Source organism: Triticum dicoccoides, chromosome 5B, assembly GCF_002162155.2.
Source record: "Triticum dicoccoides isolate Atlit2015 ecotype Zavitan chromosome 5B, WEW_v2.0, whole genome shotgun sequence".
Classification (NCBI taxonomy): domain Eukaryota; kingdom Viridiplantae; phylum Streptophyta; class Magnoliopsida; order Poales; family Poaceae; genus Triticum; species Triticum dicoccoides.
The window spans coordinates 124,642,131-124,659,594 of NC_041389.1; the positions used below are offsets into that span (position 1 = coordinate 124,642,131).

General features: G+C 51.9%; 1 protein-coding gene across 4 annotated transcripts; it reads left to right on the plus strand.

Moving 5' to 3' along the window:
- Window positions 1–2,501: 2,501 nt before the first annotated feature.
- On the plus strand, window positions 2,502–14,828 carry LOC119307754 (UNC93-like protein 3). 4 transcript variants are annotated; one of them, XM_037583836.1, is made up of 8 exons: window positions 2,502–2,791; window positions 2,889–3,116; window positions 10,297–10,341; window positions 10,448–10,695; window positions 10,793–10,883; window positions 10,990–11,102; window positions 11,215–11,329; window positions 14,526–14,828. In XM_037583836.1, the coding sequence occupies exons 1-8, from the start codon at window positions 2,609–2,611 to the stop codon at window positions 14,631–14,633; spliced, it is 1,131 nt and encodes a 376-aa protein (XP_037439733.1). In that variant the 5' UTR covers window positions 2,502–2,608; the 3' UTR covers window positions 14,634–14,828. The 4 variants fall into 4 exon arrangements, with proteins under 4 accessions (XP_037439733.1, XP_037439734.1, XP_037439735.1 ...); XM_037583837.1 differs by having other exon boundaries at window positions 14,529–14,828; XM_037583838.1 differs by having other exon boundaries at window positions 10,990–11,073.
- The last annotated feature ends 2,636 nt before the right edge of the window (window positions 14,829–17,464 follow it).

The following is a 17,464-nucleotide window of genomic DNA, read 5'->3' on the forward strand; positions in this document are numbered from 1 at the left end:
CGCCGCCGGAAACCCTAGCGCGGCGAGCGCGGGCGTCGCCGCCGCCGGAGCTCCGCCGAGCGTCGGCCTCGCGCGCAGCCTCTTCTTGCCGCCGCGGATGACTACGGCGCCGGCGCCATCCCGTGCCGCCGCCGCACCGTCGAAGAAAGCACCCAATGCGGCGCGGACGAAGAAGGGCAAAACATCCGCAAAGAAGAACAAGGCGGCGGACGGCTCCGGCATGCGAGGGGGAAAAAGCTTGCAGGGCGTTCGACGGCCGCGGCGGCTACCGAAGCGCCGGCGAGCTCACTCGTTGAGCCGGCCGCCGACGCGCACCACGTGTTCGACGAAATGCCCCCAAGGTGAAAAAATTTCCAAGTATTTTTTTCTTCTTATTTTTTCAATGCATCATCATTTTACATATAGATAGCTTATTTGCATTGTTCAAAAAAATTGTAGTCTCAACGATGATGCATACATGTCCACTATGGGTGTTGGGTCCAACAATTCGCATTGGTCTCAAACCAATGACATCCATTTCGAAGACCATGAGTTTGAGGTGGACGAGGAGGGTGAGAGAATTGTCGAGGCGCCGAGAGGAAGAGCGGGCAATTACTCCACCACCGATGACAAGTTACTATGCAACACTTATTTGCATGTCTCCAAGGATCCATCCATTGGAGGTGATCAAAGTAGAGACGCGTATTGGGGGCGAATGACAGAACACTATAATGCTCACAACAAGAGTGGAACTTACCGCTCCGAGAGATCACTTCGGTCCCGATGGTCGACAATCAACTCGGATTGTCAAAAGTGGGCGGCCGCGCAAAAGTCGGTGGACAAGATTAATCCAAGTGGCACAAATGAGGATGATCGAGTAAGTGGCATCTCATATATGTTCATCATACTTGTTTTTGGTGACCGAAGTGCTAACTTGTTTTGTTTTTCTTGTAGTTCAACATTGCACAAAACTTGTTCAAAAATGAGACAAGGACAACCAAGAAGGGGAAGATCAAGAAAGGACGGATCTTTACCTTGCCTCATTGCTATGAAGTGTTAAAGGATGATGAGAAATGGAAGAAGCGTGATGGTTTGGAGGATTTGCATTTGAGCAACAAACGGAAGCGAGCAATTGAGATGAATGATGATGAGGAGGAGGATGATGCATCAAGTGATGACGGCAAGAGAAGCCCCACACCCAACTCGATTTCATACTCGAAGCCAAAACGACCGGATGGGTGCAAGAAAGACAAAACCGACAAGAAGAAGAAGAAAGGAGATGATGAGCTCAAAAATGCGATGGAAGCTATTGTGAAGGCAAGGGTCGAAGCGAATGAGGTGAGGAAAATGGCAAGGACCCAAGTTGCCGTGGCCGAGGAGAGGAGATTGGCGGCCGAGGAGAGAAGGGTGGCGGCCGAGGAGAGAAATGTGACTTTGGAGGAGAGGAAAGTGAGCAACGAGGAGCGAGCTAAGTTGTTGGAATGGGAGAAGCACTTGTTCTTCATGGACACATCTAACCTCAATGCGGCGCAAAAGGAGTATGTCAATCTTGCCCAACAAGAAGTCTTGATCCAAAAAAGAGCCTTGGTTCGTGCAATGGGTGGCGATGGCCTCGGCGCCATGGGAGGCATGGGTGGCTTCAGCGCCATGGGAGGCGGTGGCCTCGGCGCCATGGGAGGCATGGGTGGCCTCGGCGCCATGGGAGGCGGTGGCCTCAGCGCCATGGGTGGCGGTGGCCTCGGCGCCATGGGAGGCATTGGTGGCTTTGGAGGCATGGGAGGCACGGGTGCACCTCCGGCCGCCATGGGAGGCATGGGTGGCTTTGGAGCACCTTCCGACGCTATGGCCGCCATGGGAGGCATGGGTGCACCTCCGACCGCCATGGGAGGCATGGGTGGCTTTGGAGCACCCTCCGCCGCCATGGCCGCCATGGGAGGCATGAGTTTTGCTTCTCTCATGGGAGGTATGGGTGCACCTCCGGCCGCCATGGCTTCTCACACACATTCCCATGAAGATGCCGTTGAAGATCTTGCCAACACCGTCGGAGCTTCACATGATGCGGTGCGTGATGCGGTGCGTGATGAGGATAGGGAGGAAGGTTCATCTTCGGAGGCGGAAGAGTCGTCTTCGGAAGATGAGGACGAAGACGAAGAAGAGAAAGATGAAGATTGATGTGTCTTCATGTCTTGAACTTTTAGTTTGCATTTTTACTTGGTTGGATGAACTTGTGGGCATGATTTTGATGAACTTGTGGGCATGAACTTTTATTCATCAACTTGTTTGTGTCAAATTTTTACATGTTCATTTTTGTCTAAAATATACATATATCCATATATGCAAAATGCCCGGCGCGCGCGCTGCATTATGGCGCGGCTGCTGGAGCCAGCGCAGGCGGGCGCGCAAAACATGCCGCAGCGCGCGCGCTAACAGGTTTTTTGCGTGCGGCGCTATAGCGCGGCTGTTGGAGATGTTCTTATAAGCAGAGTACCTAGCTAGCTAAGAGAATTGTGCAAACACTTTGATAGTTGCCTCTGTTAATAACCTAAGTATACATTTCATCAGAAATAGAAGTAGAACTAGTGTATTTCGGCGTGGTTACACGGCAAGCTTACCTAGCTGCCGGGTGGCAATGGGCTCCCGCGGCGACGACGAGGAGCAGCCGGCTGCCGTGCCCCTCCTAGCGGCGGCCTACCCAACTCCGAGCGGCCTGAGACGGAGCCACGCCGGCGACGTTCACCTCCTGTCGGCCGCCTTCCTCTTCGTCTTCTCCGCCTACCTCCCCACGCAGAACCTGCAGAGCACACTCAACACCGTACGTACCTGACGTGTTCTGGTAGTACCAACGCTGCGGGTGAATCTTTGGGTCCATGACGTGTTCCGGTAATCCAAGTCTACGTGCGTACCTGTAGGAGGGCAACCTGGGCGCCGTGTCCATGGGGATCCTGTACGCCTCCTTCACCGTGTTCACGGCGACGGCGGCGGCCGTGGTGCGGCGGCTGGGGTCGAGGGGCGCGCTCGTCGTCTGCACCAGCGGCTACGCGCTCTTCATCCTCGCCAACCTCCTCCCAACGTGGTACACGATGGTGCCGGCTTCAGTCTACCTGGGTTTTACTTCATCCCTCATGTGGGTTGGCCAGGTACTTAGTTGACCCCAGGCAGCATAGTACTGCTCTTTAGTCATAAATCATGTGGATTATTTCCAACAGATTAAAATCTTGGAACTTTTGATCATGTTCATGTATACCTTTTGTACATGAAAGAATCAAATTGTTCATGCGTTTTTCATCAAATTTCTTTGTCAATTTTATTTACCAAATTTGGCAAAACAGTTGTTATAGCATTATTTGACTTTTTGGCGTGAAGGAAATACATTTCGGATGTGAATAGGCCCTAGGAAATTTTGCTGACTATGCATCTTTACCTATTTGGTTTCAGGGCACATATCTCACGTCTGCTGCCTTTTTTTTTTGAAACAAGGCAAAAGACTTACCATTTCATTAATTAAGAAGAAGGTTTAGACATAAGCCGTAAAACGGCAGAAACAAAGGAGAGACTACTCTCGCGACATAAGATTACTCAGGTGGCTCGCTCCAGCCAACGACCAAAGGCGGGCCTCCTCTTTGATTTTCGCGACAATGATAGTGGTCGGGGTGGCCGTGTTGCGGAAGACTCTTGCATTGCGCTCCTTCCAAATTTCCCACGAGACAAGCATCATAACGGAGGCAGTGGCCTTCTTGATGTGGCCTCCAGAGTTGATCGTCTTGAGCCACCAGTCCTGGGCAGAGATCTCCTGACGCCAAGCCGTCGTCGATTGGCCATGAATGCCAAGCCAAGCGATGATATCGTTCCAAACTCGGGCACTATATCTGCACTGGAAGAGAATGTGAGGAGCTGACTCCTGAACCTGCTTGCAAAGGGGGCAGAGGCCACAATTCAGCCATCCCCGCCGTTGCAACCGATCAGCCGTCCACACACGATTTTGGATGATCAACCAAGAAAAAAATTTGCATTTTGGCGGAGCCCAAGTCTTCCATATCGTGGTAGAGGTCGGGCTGAGAACTTGTCCTGCAAACTGCGCCATGTAAGCAGTGGCCGCCGAATATTCATTGGTGGAGGTGAATTTCCAATGTATGGTGTCCTCTCTATCCAGGCTGAGAGTAACATCCTGAAGCATTCCCCAAAGGTTGGTGAACTCCTGGATATGGGCCAAAGAGAGGCCCTGAGAAGCGTCGATCTGACTGACCCAGAAGTAGTTATGAAGCGCTTTGCTGACCGAACACGGCTTCCTTTTAGATATCTCAAAGATCTTGGGCGCGACGTCTTTTGGTCTGAGACCATTAAGCCATGACGATTCCCAGAATTTTGCTTTTTTACCATCACCAATGATCACACTCGTGAACGTCGCAAAGAGATCTCTGTCAGCATTGCTACAGGGTGTCTCCATTCCAGCCCAAGTTTTGGGGGGGTCAGCCCACTCGAACCAAAGCCAGCGGAGTCGAAGGGCGGTGGCAAAATTTTGAAGGTTTAGCACACCCAGGCCGCCGAAAATCTTGGGTTTGCAAACAAGGTTCTAGTTAACCTTACATTTGCCTCCAGACACCTTATCGCAGCCTGCCCATAGATAGGCACGTCTCAGGCTATCGATTTTCTTCCGCACCTCGACCGGGATATCAAGGGGTGTTAGATGGTAGATTGCTATGGCCGTGAGAACCGCTTTTACCAAAATGATGCGTCCAGGGGCCGCCACGTGCATGGCCGACCAAGGTGGAAGCTTGCCCGCAATCTTGTCCTCGAGGTATTGGAAATGGATGCGTTTTAGCCTCGTGACCGACAGAGGAAGACCAAGGTACCGCATAGGGAAAGAGGTCCGGACGGCAGGGAAAGCCTGGAGGATGCCATCGAGGTCGAGGTTGGCACACCGAATGGGCGCAACCAAACTTTTGTTGCAATTGGTAACAAGTCCGGTGACCTCACCAAATGAGCTCAGCGTCGAGGCTAGAAACTGGATGTCCTCTTTGATAGGTGCAACGAAGATGGCAGCATCATCGGCATACAGGGATGCCCGAATCGGATTTCCACGCAGTGGGTGGAGGTTGCCTTGTTCAGTGGCCTTTGCGAGAATGCGGTGGAGAGGGTCGATGGCGAGGACAAAGAGCAAGGGGGGTAGAGGATCTCCCGACCGAAGCCCACGACCATGCTTGATAGGATCACCCGCGATACCATTAAGGAGCACCCTGGAAGAGGCCGTGGAAAGAAGCGCTGAAATCCAGTCACAGAAATGACTTGGGAAATGATGGTGCCGTAATAAGTCCATGAGGTAGTCCCATCGGACCGAATCGAAGGCTTTTTTGATGTCAAGCTTGAATAACAGGGTCGGAGATTTGGTACGGTGAAATCGACGGGCCAAGCTGCGGACATACATGAAGTTATCATGAATACTTCTTTTCTTAATAAAAGCACTCTGCGTGTTGGAAACCAGCTCGGGCATGTGAGGGGCCAATCGAGTGGCCATCATTTTTGCGATAATCTTAGCAACTGCATGAATCAAACTTACTGGTCGGAAGTCAGAGATGTCCTCCGCTCCATCCTTTTTAGGGATGAGGACAATGTTGGCTGAGTTGAGCCAGTGAAGATTGTTGACTTGGAGATTGGAGAAACTGTTGACAACAAGCATGATCTCAGGTTTAATGATGTCCCAACATTCCTTGAAGAAGACTCCCGTGAAACCGTCAGGGCCCGGAGCTTTGTCCCCTGGAAGTTCGTTGATCGCAGCCTGGACCTCCTCCTCGGTGAAAAGGGCACCCAGGTCAGAGAGGTCACAAGTCGACGGCGGGATGCAGCCCCAATTGAAGTCCTTGGAGCGCGGGAGGCCCTTCCCAATGGCTTTTGAAAAGTGGCTCTGGATAATGTCCTTCTTGTGATCATGACTGGTGACCCAACTGTTGTTGTGCTTAAGGCGGTGGATAAAGTTTTTCCTTCGTCGATGGTTGATACGGATGTGAAAGAAACGGGTATTCGCATCCCCCTCTTTGAGAAGCTTAACTCTCGAACATTGTCTTTTCCTGGCTCGCTCAAGAACCGCCAAGGCCACCACCTTCTTTTTGAGGTCCTTCCTCAGATTCCATTCAGCCAAGCTGAGTGTCCTGGACTCTTGAGCCACGTCGAGGCGGAGGATGATCTCGAGGGCCATGTGGAGCTGCACTTTGTGATTCGAAAAGATGGATTTGCTCCAACGCCTGAGGCACTGGCCTGTTCTTTTCAGCTTGTGAAAGAGCACTTGATAGGGCTCGGAGTGGCTTGTGCCCTTGCTCCAAGCATCTTGGACAATTCTCTTGAAGTTGGGCAACTTCGTCCAGAAATTTTCAAAACGGAAGGTCTTGGGTCGTCTTGGTCCCTTGTCGCTAGCCAAAAGCAGCGGGCAGTGATCGGAGAGCGAGGATGAGAGAGCATGAAGGATGTGAGATCCAAATTCTACATCCCAGTCGTCATTGCAGAAGAAGGAATCTAACTTGCTCATGGTCGGGTTAGCTTGCTCATTGCTCCAAGTGAACTTTCTGTTCTGTAGGTGGATCTCCTTTAGCTCACAGGAGTTGAGAGCATTTCGGAAGCGCACAAGACGAGAGCGGTCTACGTTTGTGCGGTTTTTGTCTCTTGCACGGTAGATTTGATTGAAATCACCCGTAACCAGCCATCGTGTACCCTGTTGTGGTTTGAGGCTAACGAGTTCTTGGAAAAAAGCATCTTTAAGGTTGCTTCTAGTAGGACCATAAACCGAAGTGAATTTGAAAGAAACAAGGGTGCTGACAATAGTGATGTTAGCAGAGATGCTGAAGGTGCCCAAGAAAATATTATCCACCTTAATGAAGTCTTCGTTCCAGAGAAGGAGGATACCTCCTCTGGTTCCATCCGCTGGCCGCTCAGCATAGCTTTTGAGTCGTTGGCCACCCAAAAAAGCAGCCAAGAAAGGATCAACCGCTGCCAGCTTCGTTTCCTGAAGGCAAACAAGGTTGCAAGAAGTAGCAGTGATTGTCTCATGAACGGTAGTGCGCCGATTCGGACATTTAAGACCACGAACATTCCAATTTAGGATGGAAAGGTTTTCATTCATTGGAAGACCAGGCTACATCAGAGGTAACATAGAGCAGAAACAAGAGCCTTGCCAGGGCTACAGCAGGTGGTAGCTGAAGTACAGAGCTACAAACAGGCCTATCTAGAGCATCAACAAGTGGTGAACTAATCATAGAAACTGGGGTACATCAGTAGCAAAACATAGCAGCAGCATCAGGTCGACGTCGCGTCCTCTCTGCCTTGGCCTTGAAGATCCAGCCTAGCTCCTCCTCCGTGATCAAGCAAAGCATCTTCCACCGCAGTGGCGAGGTCACAGTCAAGCCTGAAGAGCGCCCGAAGCGCCGCAACAGCCAAGTCAGGGAGCTATCCATGAAAGAGGGCCACATATTTGGCAATGGCAGCCTCAGTAACCATCTCCGCCTCATCCACCACACCCAAGTGTTGGCAGAGAAGCCTTTCCGCCATCAAAGCAATCGGCATGTCTCTGTTCTTCGCTTGTAGCCTTGGACTGCTTCGGATCAGGTTCAGTCCTGTGGCACCAGCCAGGGTCTTCCTCCGTGCAGTCGGCGGCCTTGGCGGGGTGGAGTTGGGCGTCGGGAGGATGCCACTTGGACAAGGTACGAACAAGGGAGTGCTCATAGAGCCACTCTGAGCCGGTGCCACAGTCCGTGGGCTCTCCACTGCTTGGTCTTCATCATCCCCAACAGCAGCAGCATGAACATGGATAGGAGTGGCTGGACTTGGGGGCACCGAACCCGATCGCAGCCCCAGACGAGCAGGGGAGGCCCAGCCTGGTGGCGCATCAGGTGTCACAGGCGAGCCCAAGCACAGGGCTGCGCCACACAGCCAGGCAGGGAGCTTCGAGGAAGGTCGCAGCTCGATCACATCGCGGGAGGTCGTGCGTGGGGATGGTGGTGGTGATCTACCCCTGGTGTCTTCAGTGCGCCGGATGCAGATAGCTTCGCAAGAGCGGGAACACCGCTCTGGACACGTCGCGCGGTGCCAAGCCCTTCTACCAGAAGCGGGGATCACTGCTCCGTCAGGAAGGCGCTGAACCTTGGCGTGGTCGATCTTCCGGGCGTCCGGCAGGTCCCGCCGATGACCATCATCATAGCGGCCGCGGGAGTCGCGGTCATCTCGTCGCCGATCGTCGCGCGAGCCGCCTGCCCGCTCGTCCTCACGGCGAGGAGCCCTGGAGCGGCTCCGAAAGAAGCCACGCCAAGAGGAAGCCTTGCGGTCTTCACGCCTGCCATGCCCATCGTGGTCACCATCTCTGTCGCGGTCGTCGTCATGTCGATCTCGGTCGTCGCGGTCCCGGCGTCGCTCACCCGCCACCTGGCGGTCACGAGGGCGGGCCTCGCCGTCCACGACGCCATAGCGCCAGCTGAAGGGGGGGTGCGAGCGAGGGCGTCGAGGGATGCGGCCATCCGAGTCTGGGAGGTAATCTTCAATCAGGTCCAGGTGGACCAGGACACGCCGACGCAGCCCTTGGCGACCGACAGCGGGGACGGGGGCGCTGCCCGCCGGCGGCTGGTTGCAGGTGAAGGTGGCGTTTAGGACATTGGGAATTTTGCTGGGATCCGCCGACCAAGCCCACAGATTGAGCGTGGCCGCATCTTCGCACTGTACAGAGGCGATGTCGAAGTAGTGTAGAAAGGTGTTCGGCCCAAGCACTTGGGCCGCTACGGCATCATTCCAAGCATTGAGCGGGACGTTTTCGAGGCAGAGGTGGACGTGGTAGTCTGCTTGAACGGCGTCAGCGTGCGCATTGAGTCTCCACTTGGCGATGTGGATGTCGAGGTTGCCAAAGTCGGAACTGAAGTGGGAGAACCGGCCTGGGGCAGCCCTCGCCAAGTCGCGGTGGTGCTGGTAGTCGAACCTGACGAGGAAGTCTTCAGGATAGAATGGCACCACTTTCAGCAGCGAACGGTCGACCCCCGCGGCCAAGGCCACGGCGTCTCTGATGACGGAGGCGCTGACAGCAGGGCGGTTGCCACCAAGCCACACCACCGCCGCGAGGTTGGCGAGGCTTGCCGCCTGGGCATCCATCGCCGGCGTGGAGACGATGACCACATCGCCTTCAGCCGGGCGCAACGAGGGGTCACCCACGCGCGGCATACCCGACCCAGACAGCGTAGGGGCGACGAGCTGCAAGTCTGAAATGGCCGGGTCTTGGTGAGGAGGCTGATCAGGCGGGTTGACCAGAGGAAGTGGCGTAGTCCTTGAACAGGGCTGTGGGGTTGGAGGAGGGGAACTGGAGCACTGGCGCGCCCGGTGTCCGCTTCTTCGGCAAATCAGGCATTTATACGGATCCCGGCTGTCGATCTTGTTGTGGCCCTTCTCCAGGCATCTGTGGCAAACTCTGTGGCGATGCTTAACAAAGGATCTGTCGGTAGATGGGGAAAATGAAGACGAAGATAGACGGCTTGAATGCTGGTTGTTGGGGGAGAGAGCACGCCACCAGTACGGTGCTTTAACGATCTGCCAGCCTTCCTCCGGGTTGGAATCCATCTTCAACGGCGCGCATGAAGGCGCCTGCTGCAGTACTGGGCTCGAGGGAGCCGGAGACCGCGGCGCGTCCAGGGGGCATTGAAGGCCAGGGACGACGCCTTCTTGAGGCATGGCTTTGGGATGCCATGAATGCGCTGCAGAGGGGGTGGGCAGGGCAGATCTTCACCCAGAGCAAAGCGGACCTTGGGGACTTGACCTGACGCCGAGGCAACAGTAACTGCGGGCGGATCTTCCGGGAGGGAGCCTGGAGCGGTTCAAGACCACGGCGGGGAGGCTGGATCTGGACCAGCTGAAAGCAGCTGCGGGAACAACGCAGGCACGAGGGACTGGCTTGCAAAACTTGGGGTGGGGAAGCCCGGGGGGAAGCGGGGCGAGGCGGATGGGGGGCTCAGCCGGGGAGGGAGCTGGGAAGCGGCAGCAGAGGCAAAGCCGGTGGCTGCGGGCGCCGGAGCAGCGCGCCGCAGGAGCGTGGGCGTGGGGAGTACCATCTCGACAACGCTCAGTCAAAGTCGTCTCAAATAGCTAGTGTGTCTGCTGCCTTCAGCCATGCGACAGAGAACAAGCTTCACTTGGGCCAAGTTTTGGGTCGATTCAACGGAGAATTCTGGGGAATGTTTGCAAGCACGCAGGTACGTATGTGTATATTATATAAGTTCGCTACCTAGAGCGCTAGCTTGGCAGAGAAATTTTGGTTCAAATGTATCATGTATATGTACTAAATTTCATTATATTTTGCAGGTCATTGGAAATTTGATCTCGCTCGTCGTGCTGGGGAATGACAAGGTATATAATTATAGCACCTTAAATTAAGTTCTTCATTCGCTACGTATATCCCTGTGTGATTTCCGACTAGTTTCATCGAACCGACGATCTTCTGAAACCACTTCAGGATGGAGGAGGTGCCAACAAGAACCTCTTGTTCACTGTATTCCTCGGCTGCATGGTCGTCGGCATCGTGCTCATGTGCCTGCTCTCCAGAAGAGATGAGAGCAGAGGAGAATCAGACGGCCATGAACCCCAAGGGCGTTCCTTTCTCGCTGACACGTCGACGTCTGCCGTCACGCCGCTCGCTGACCCGAGGATGCTCCTCCTCGCTCCTCTCCTCGCCTACTACGGCCTGCAAAAGGCATTTGTATGGTGAGCATCTCGTTTGGTTTTCTACTTGTATGGGCGGGTATGATCAGATCAAGCACAATATGTTATGAACAATGTTTGGTTTGGATTGTGTAACCAGGGCTGTGTTCACCAAGAGTGTCGTGACCCCCGTTCTCGGGGTCGCCGGAGTCGGCGGGGCGATGGCAGTCTACGGCGCGGCCGGTGTCGTCGTAAGCGCCAAACAACCACCAATCCGATATATCTCCATTGATAATATACCATGCTTTTTCGAGGTGTTGAGCTAACCTTGAGAGGTTTCTTCCCACTGGATTACAGAGCTTGCTGGTCGCCGGCCGTCTGACCTCCGGCCTCCGTTCGTCCACCTTCATTGTGTCAACCGGAGCTGTTCTCCAGGCCGGGGTGCTGCTCTGGCTGCTCTTTTTCTACTGGTTAACTGTTTACACCAGAGATTTTTAATTGTTTCTTTCAGATGCATATAAGTTGTCAACTGTCATTGCTGTGGTCATAATGTACACGCATGTTCCTGGAATCTGGTTACAGTCCCATGCTCGGGTCAGCAGCTCCGCTGGTCGTCGGCGCCGTATGGGGCGTCGGAGATGGGATTCTGAACACGCAGTTGAGTGCGTTGATCGGGCTTCTCTTCGAGAACGACAAGGTACATATGTTCAGCTTGTGTCAGTGATCCATTTTCTTTCTCTGACGAAGCTGAAAAGTAGTACTAATAGTAATATGTAATGCGTGCGTGCGTCTAGGAGTCGGCGTTCGCGAGTCGGCCTCCTCCGAGAGCACAGGGAAGAAAGCAGAAAGACTTTGCCATTCTTCCAACTCTTTAGGAGACAGGGCCCGACGAAAAGCCAAATCCTAATTATTAACAGCCACCTCCGCGATGGAGATTTGCGGATTGGGGCAATAAAAGAACAGAACCGGAAAGCTAACAGCTAGGGGAGCATCCCCATACCACCAATCTAACCAAAAACGAACAGTGGACCCATTACCCACACAAAACTTAACGTGCTCCAGAAAAATCGGCTGAACTTTAACAAGGGCTTTCCAAAACTGCGAACCACGCCGCGCGGGGGCAAACATAGGGTTGGAGTTAGGATAATATTTAGCCTTAAGAATCAAAGACCATAGCACATCGGCCCCAACCGTCATAATTTTCCACCACCACTTAACGAGCAGACAAATATTCATCACCCGAGTATTAATGATCGCCGCACCAAAGCCTTCCTTGAAAATCAGATCCTGGAGCTGGACCGTACTGCTGACTCTATTGGGCTCTCTGAGGATGGTTGGGCTGTTCGCTATAATCTGGAGGCTGCTCTTCTGCAGCTGCACCATCAGGCTGAGATTTATTGGCGCCAGAGGGGTACTCTTAATTGGACTCTCAAAGGGGACGCTCCTACTGCTTACTTCTTTGCGATCGCAAACGGTAGGCGTAGGCGTTGTGAGATTAATAGCCTGTTAATTAATGGTATGCGCTCTTCAGATCAATCCGTGATTATGGCTCACGTTGTGGACTTCTTTCCGTCTCTGTTAGGGGCTAAACCTACATCGGGCCTGTCCATCTCCCCCCACCTCTGGAGTTCTGGTCTTAAAATTTTTCCTGAGGAGAATGCTTCCTTGATGATTCCGCTCTCCGATCAGGAAATCTGGGATGTGGTTAATTCTGCCAATCTTAATGCTGCTTCCGGGCCTGATGGCTTCTCCATTCCTTTCTTTCGGAATTTTTGGCCCCAGTTGAAACAGTTGGTGTGTAACGTTATTCAGGGTTTTTGTCTTGGTACTGTCGACATCTCTCGCCTGAACTATGCTGTTATTTCCCTGATCCCTAAGGTAAAGGGTGCTGATGTCATTTCCCAATTCCGGCCTATAGCGTTGATTAACAACTTTGCCAAGTTCCCTTCCAAAGGCTTTGCGAACCGGTTGTCTCCGGTAGCTCACAGAGTTATTAGTCCCTTCCAGTCTGCTTTTATCAAAGGGCGTTCTATTTTAGATGGTATTCTCTCCCTTCATGAGATTGTTCATGACCTTCATGTGCGGAAATCCAAAGCCATTATCCTCAAACTAGACTTCGAAAAAGCGTATGACTCGGTTAGCTGGCCTTTTCTCAGGCAGATTCTTCTTGCCAAAGGGTTCGACGGTGCCTATGTTCACCATATCATGCAGTTGGTCTCGGGTGGCCACACTGCAGTTGCCGTAAATGGTGCTATTAGCAACTTATTTGCGAATGGGAGGGGCCTCCGCCAAGGGGATCCGGCCTCCCCTGTTCTTTTCAACTTTGTGGCTGACGCCTTCTCCTGTATGCTCTCCAAAGCGGCTCGATGTGGTCATATTATCCCTGTGGTCTCTCACCTACTTCTGGAAGGGGTCTCTCATCTGCAATATGCGGATGACACAATCATCCTGGTAGAGTTGGACAATGCCTGTATTGCCAATCTAAAATTTATTCTGTTGTGTTTCGAAGCTGTTTCTGGTCTTAAGATCAATTTCGCCAAGAGTGAGGTTATGGTGACGGGGGTTGACTGGGCGGAGGCCTTGCGGGTGGCCAGGTTCCTCAACTGCTCCTTAGGTTCCTTTCCTTTCAAGTATTTAGGTCTTCCTATCTCTCCTGGTCTGCTTCACACGAAAGACTTCGCTCCAGTGGTTGCTAAAGTGGGGAATAGGGTGCTTCCTTGGAGGGGTAGGTATAATACCAATGCTGGCAAAGTGGCTCTAATCAATTCTTGCTTATCCTCTCTCCCGATGTTCCTTATGGGCTTTTATCGTCTCACGGATGGAGTGCATGCTGGCTTCGACAAACATAGGGGTGGCTTTTATTGGAATTCTGCTGATAACAAAAGAAAGTATAGGTTGGTCAAATGGCAGCTTATGTGCAAGCCTAAAAATCTTGGGGGGTTAGGCATCATTAATACTCGGGTGATGAATATTTGTCTGCTCGTTAAGTGGTGGTGGAAAATTATGACGGTTGGGGCCGATGTGTTGTGGTCTTCGATTCTTAAGGCTAAATATTATCCTAACTCCAACCCTATGTTTGCCCCCGCGCGGCGTGGTTCGCAGTTTTGGAAAGCCCTTGTTAAAGTTCGGCTGATTTTTCTAGAGCACGTTAAGTTTTGTGTGGGTAATGGGTCCGTTGTTCGTTTTTGGTTAGATTGGTGGTCTGGGGATGCTCCCCTGGCTGTTAGCTTTCCGGTTCTGTTCTCTTATTGCCCCAATCTGCAAATCTCCATCGCAGAGGTGGCTGCTAATAATTGGGATTTGGCTTTTCGTCGGGCCCTGTCTCCTGAAGAGTTGGAAGAATGGCAAAGTCTTTCTGCCCTCTTCCCGGTGCTCTCGGAGGAGGCCGACTCTGTGGTTTGGCCGCATTCGGCCTCTGGTATATTCTCGGTCAAATCGCTGTACTCTAGACTGATTGGTGGTACTACTTCGGCTAGATTCTCTTGTGTTTGGAAATCTAAGGTCCCTCCTAAGATTAAGATTTTCCTCTGGCAAGCCTTCCGTGGTCGCCTCCCTTCTGCTGATCAGATCAAAAAACGCAACGGGCCGGGCTCGGAATTCTGCAACTTGTGTGGGACTTTGAAAACTCTAATCACATCTTTTTCAATTGTGTTCTTGCCAAATTAGTTTGGGCTTGCGTCAGATCCTGGCTTCGGGTCTCCTGGAATCCCTCCTCTTTCTCAGATATTAGAACCCTAGCCAAATCTCTGGTAGGGGTCACCAAGAGGGTATTCTGGGTTGGCTTGGGAGCCTTATGTTGGGCACTATGGACCATTAGAAACAAATTTACTATTAAGCTTACCTTCCCATCTAAGCCTGCTGATGTTCTTTTCAAATCATGTATATTCTTGCAGCAGTGGAGATTATTGACTAAGGAGCCAGATCGGGATGCCCTGGACCTGCTCATCGCCAAAATTCGGGCTTCAGCCTCTCAGATCTCCGGGACGAATCAGGGCGTATAATTTTGGTGCTGTAGTTTGCGGGATTAGGTCTCCTTCTCTTCCCGGCCTGCGTGTCGTGTTTGGCAGCTGCCTGTATCGTTAGTACTTTGGGTCTATTTACCTTTCTTTGTGGCTCTGTGATTGTGTGAACCTTGGGTATCCGCGACGCTGCCGTATGGCTTTATCTATATGTGACGCCCCCGATTCAATCGTACACTAATCATGCACGCAAATGTGTACGATCAAGATCAGGGACTCACGGGAAGATATCACAACACAACTCTACAAATAAAATAAGTCATACAAGCATCATAATACAAGCCAGGGGCCTCGAGGGCTCGAATACAAGTGCTCGATCATAGACGAGTCAGCGGAAGCAACAATATCTGAGTACAGACATAAGTTAAACAAGTTTGCCTTAAGAAGGCTAGCACAAACTGGGATATAGATCGAAAGAGGCACAGGCCTCCTGCCTGGGATCCTCCTAACTACTCCTGGTCGTCATCAGCGGGCAGCACGTAGTAGTAGGCACCTCCGGTGCAGTAGGGGTCGTCGTCGACGGTGGCGTCTGGCTCCTGGACTCCAGCATCTGGTTGCGACAACCAGGTAGAAGGGAAAGGGGGAAAAGAGGGAGAAAAGCAACCGTGAGTACTCATCCAAAGTACTCGCAAGCAAGGAGCTACACTACATATGCATGGGTATATGTGTAAAGGGCCATATCGGTGGACTGAACTGCAGAATGCCAGAATAAGAGGGGGATAGCTAATCCTGTCGAAGACTACGCTTCTGGCAGCCTCCGTCTTGCAGCATGTAGATGAGAGTAGATTTAAGTCCTCCAAGTAGCATCTCCAAGTAGCATCTCCAAGTAGCATCTCATAGCATAATCCTACCCGGCGATCCCCTCCTCATATCCCTGAGGTAGAGCGACCACCGGTTGTATCTGGCACTTGGAAGGGTGTGTTTTATTAAGTATCCGGTTCTAGTTGTCATAAGGTCAAGGTACAACTCCAAGTCGTCCTGTTACCGAAGATCACGGCTATTCGAATAGATTAACTTCCCTGCAGGGGTGCACCACATAACCCAACACGCTCGATCCCATTTGGCCGGACACACTTTCCTGGGTCATGCCCGGCCGCGGAAGATCAACACGTCGCAGCCCCACCTAGGCAAAATAGAGAGGCCAACACGCCGGTCTAAACCTAAGCGCGCAGGGGTCTGGGCCCATCGCCCTGAGCACACCTGCACGTTGCGTGGGCGGCCGAAAGCAGACCTAGCCTAGTGGCGTTCCAGTCCAATTCGGCGCGCGCCGCTCCGTCGCTGACGTCTGAAGTGCTTCGGCTGATACCACGACGTCGGGATACCCATAACTACTCCCACGTAGATGGTTAGTGCGTATAGGCTCGTAGCCGACTCAGATCAAATACCAAGATCTCGTTAAGCGTGTTAAGTATCCGCGAACGCCGAACAGGGCCAGGCCCACCTGTCTCCTAGGTGGTCTCAACCTGCCCTGTCGCTCCGCCACAAAGTAACCGTCGGGGACCGTCGGGAACCCAGGCCCACCTCTACCGGGATGGAGCCACCTGTCCTTTCAGCCCCCAACTCCGAACAGTATCACAGGTAATGTAACAGTGTAAAGTATATAGTATATGCCCGTGATCACCTCCCGAAGTGATCACAGCCCAGTAGTATAGCATGGCAGACGGACAAGAGTGTAGGGCCACTGATGGAACACTAGCATCCTATACTAAGCATTTAGGATTGCGGGTAAGGTATCAATGATTGTAGCAGCAATGACAGGCTATGCATCAGAATAGGATTAACGAAAAGCAGTAACATGCTACACTACTCTAATGCAAGCAGTATAGAGGAGAGTAGGCGATATCTAGTGATCAAGGGGGGGGGGCTTGCCTGGTTGCTCTGGCAAGAAGGAGGGGTCGTCAACTCCGTAGTCGAACTGGTCAGCAGCAGCGTCGGTCTCGTAGTCTACCGGAGAGAAGAGGGGGAAGAAATAATGAATACAGAGCAAACAAAGCACCACAAAATATATCAAGGCAATACGCGGTGTTCGGTGTGCCCTAACGCGGTAGTAGGTGATACCGGTGAAGGGGGGGAAACATCCGGGAAAGTATTCCCGGTGTTTCGTGTTTTCGGGCAGAGGAGCCGGAGGGGGAAAGTTGCGAGTTCGATAGGTTAGGGGTGTGTGGCGAACGAACGGACTGCGTATCCGAAATCGTCTCGTCGTTCTGAGCAACTTTCATGTTGAAAATATTTTAATCCGAGTTACGGATTAAAAGATATGAATTTTAAAAGATTTTAACAATTTTGGAATTTAATTATTTATTTAATTAATTGGAAAAAATGTATTTATGACGTCAGCATGATGTCATGCTGACGTCAGCAGTCAACAGGGGTTGACTGAGTCAACCCTGACATGTGGGTCCAGTGGGACCCACCTGTCATTCTCTATTTAGGTTAATTAGGGTTTAGGTTAATCTAATTACAGTTTAATTAAACTTAACTAGTTAATTAATTTAATTAAACCGGAATAATTAACTTAATTAATTAATTAATTAATTAATAATTTTATTAAATCATTTTAATTTTATTAATTATATTTATTGTTTTATTTATTTTATTATTTATTTATTTATTTATTTATTTTATTTTTATTTATTTATTATTAATTTTTTTTTAACGTTCTGGGGCGGGGCCCCCGTTGTCATAGGGCCACTAGGCCTTAGCGGATCGGGTGCGCCCGATCGGGAGGTGCGGGCGAAGGGGCACCCGCACGCGAGGCCACCAGGGGCGAGGCGGGGCGCCAGAATCCGGCGGGGTAGGGGGGAAGGGGCCGG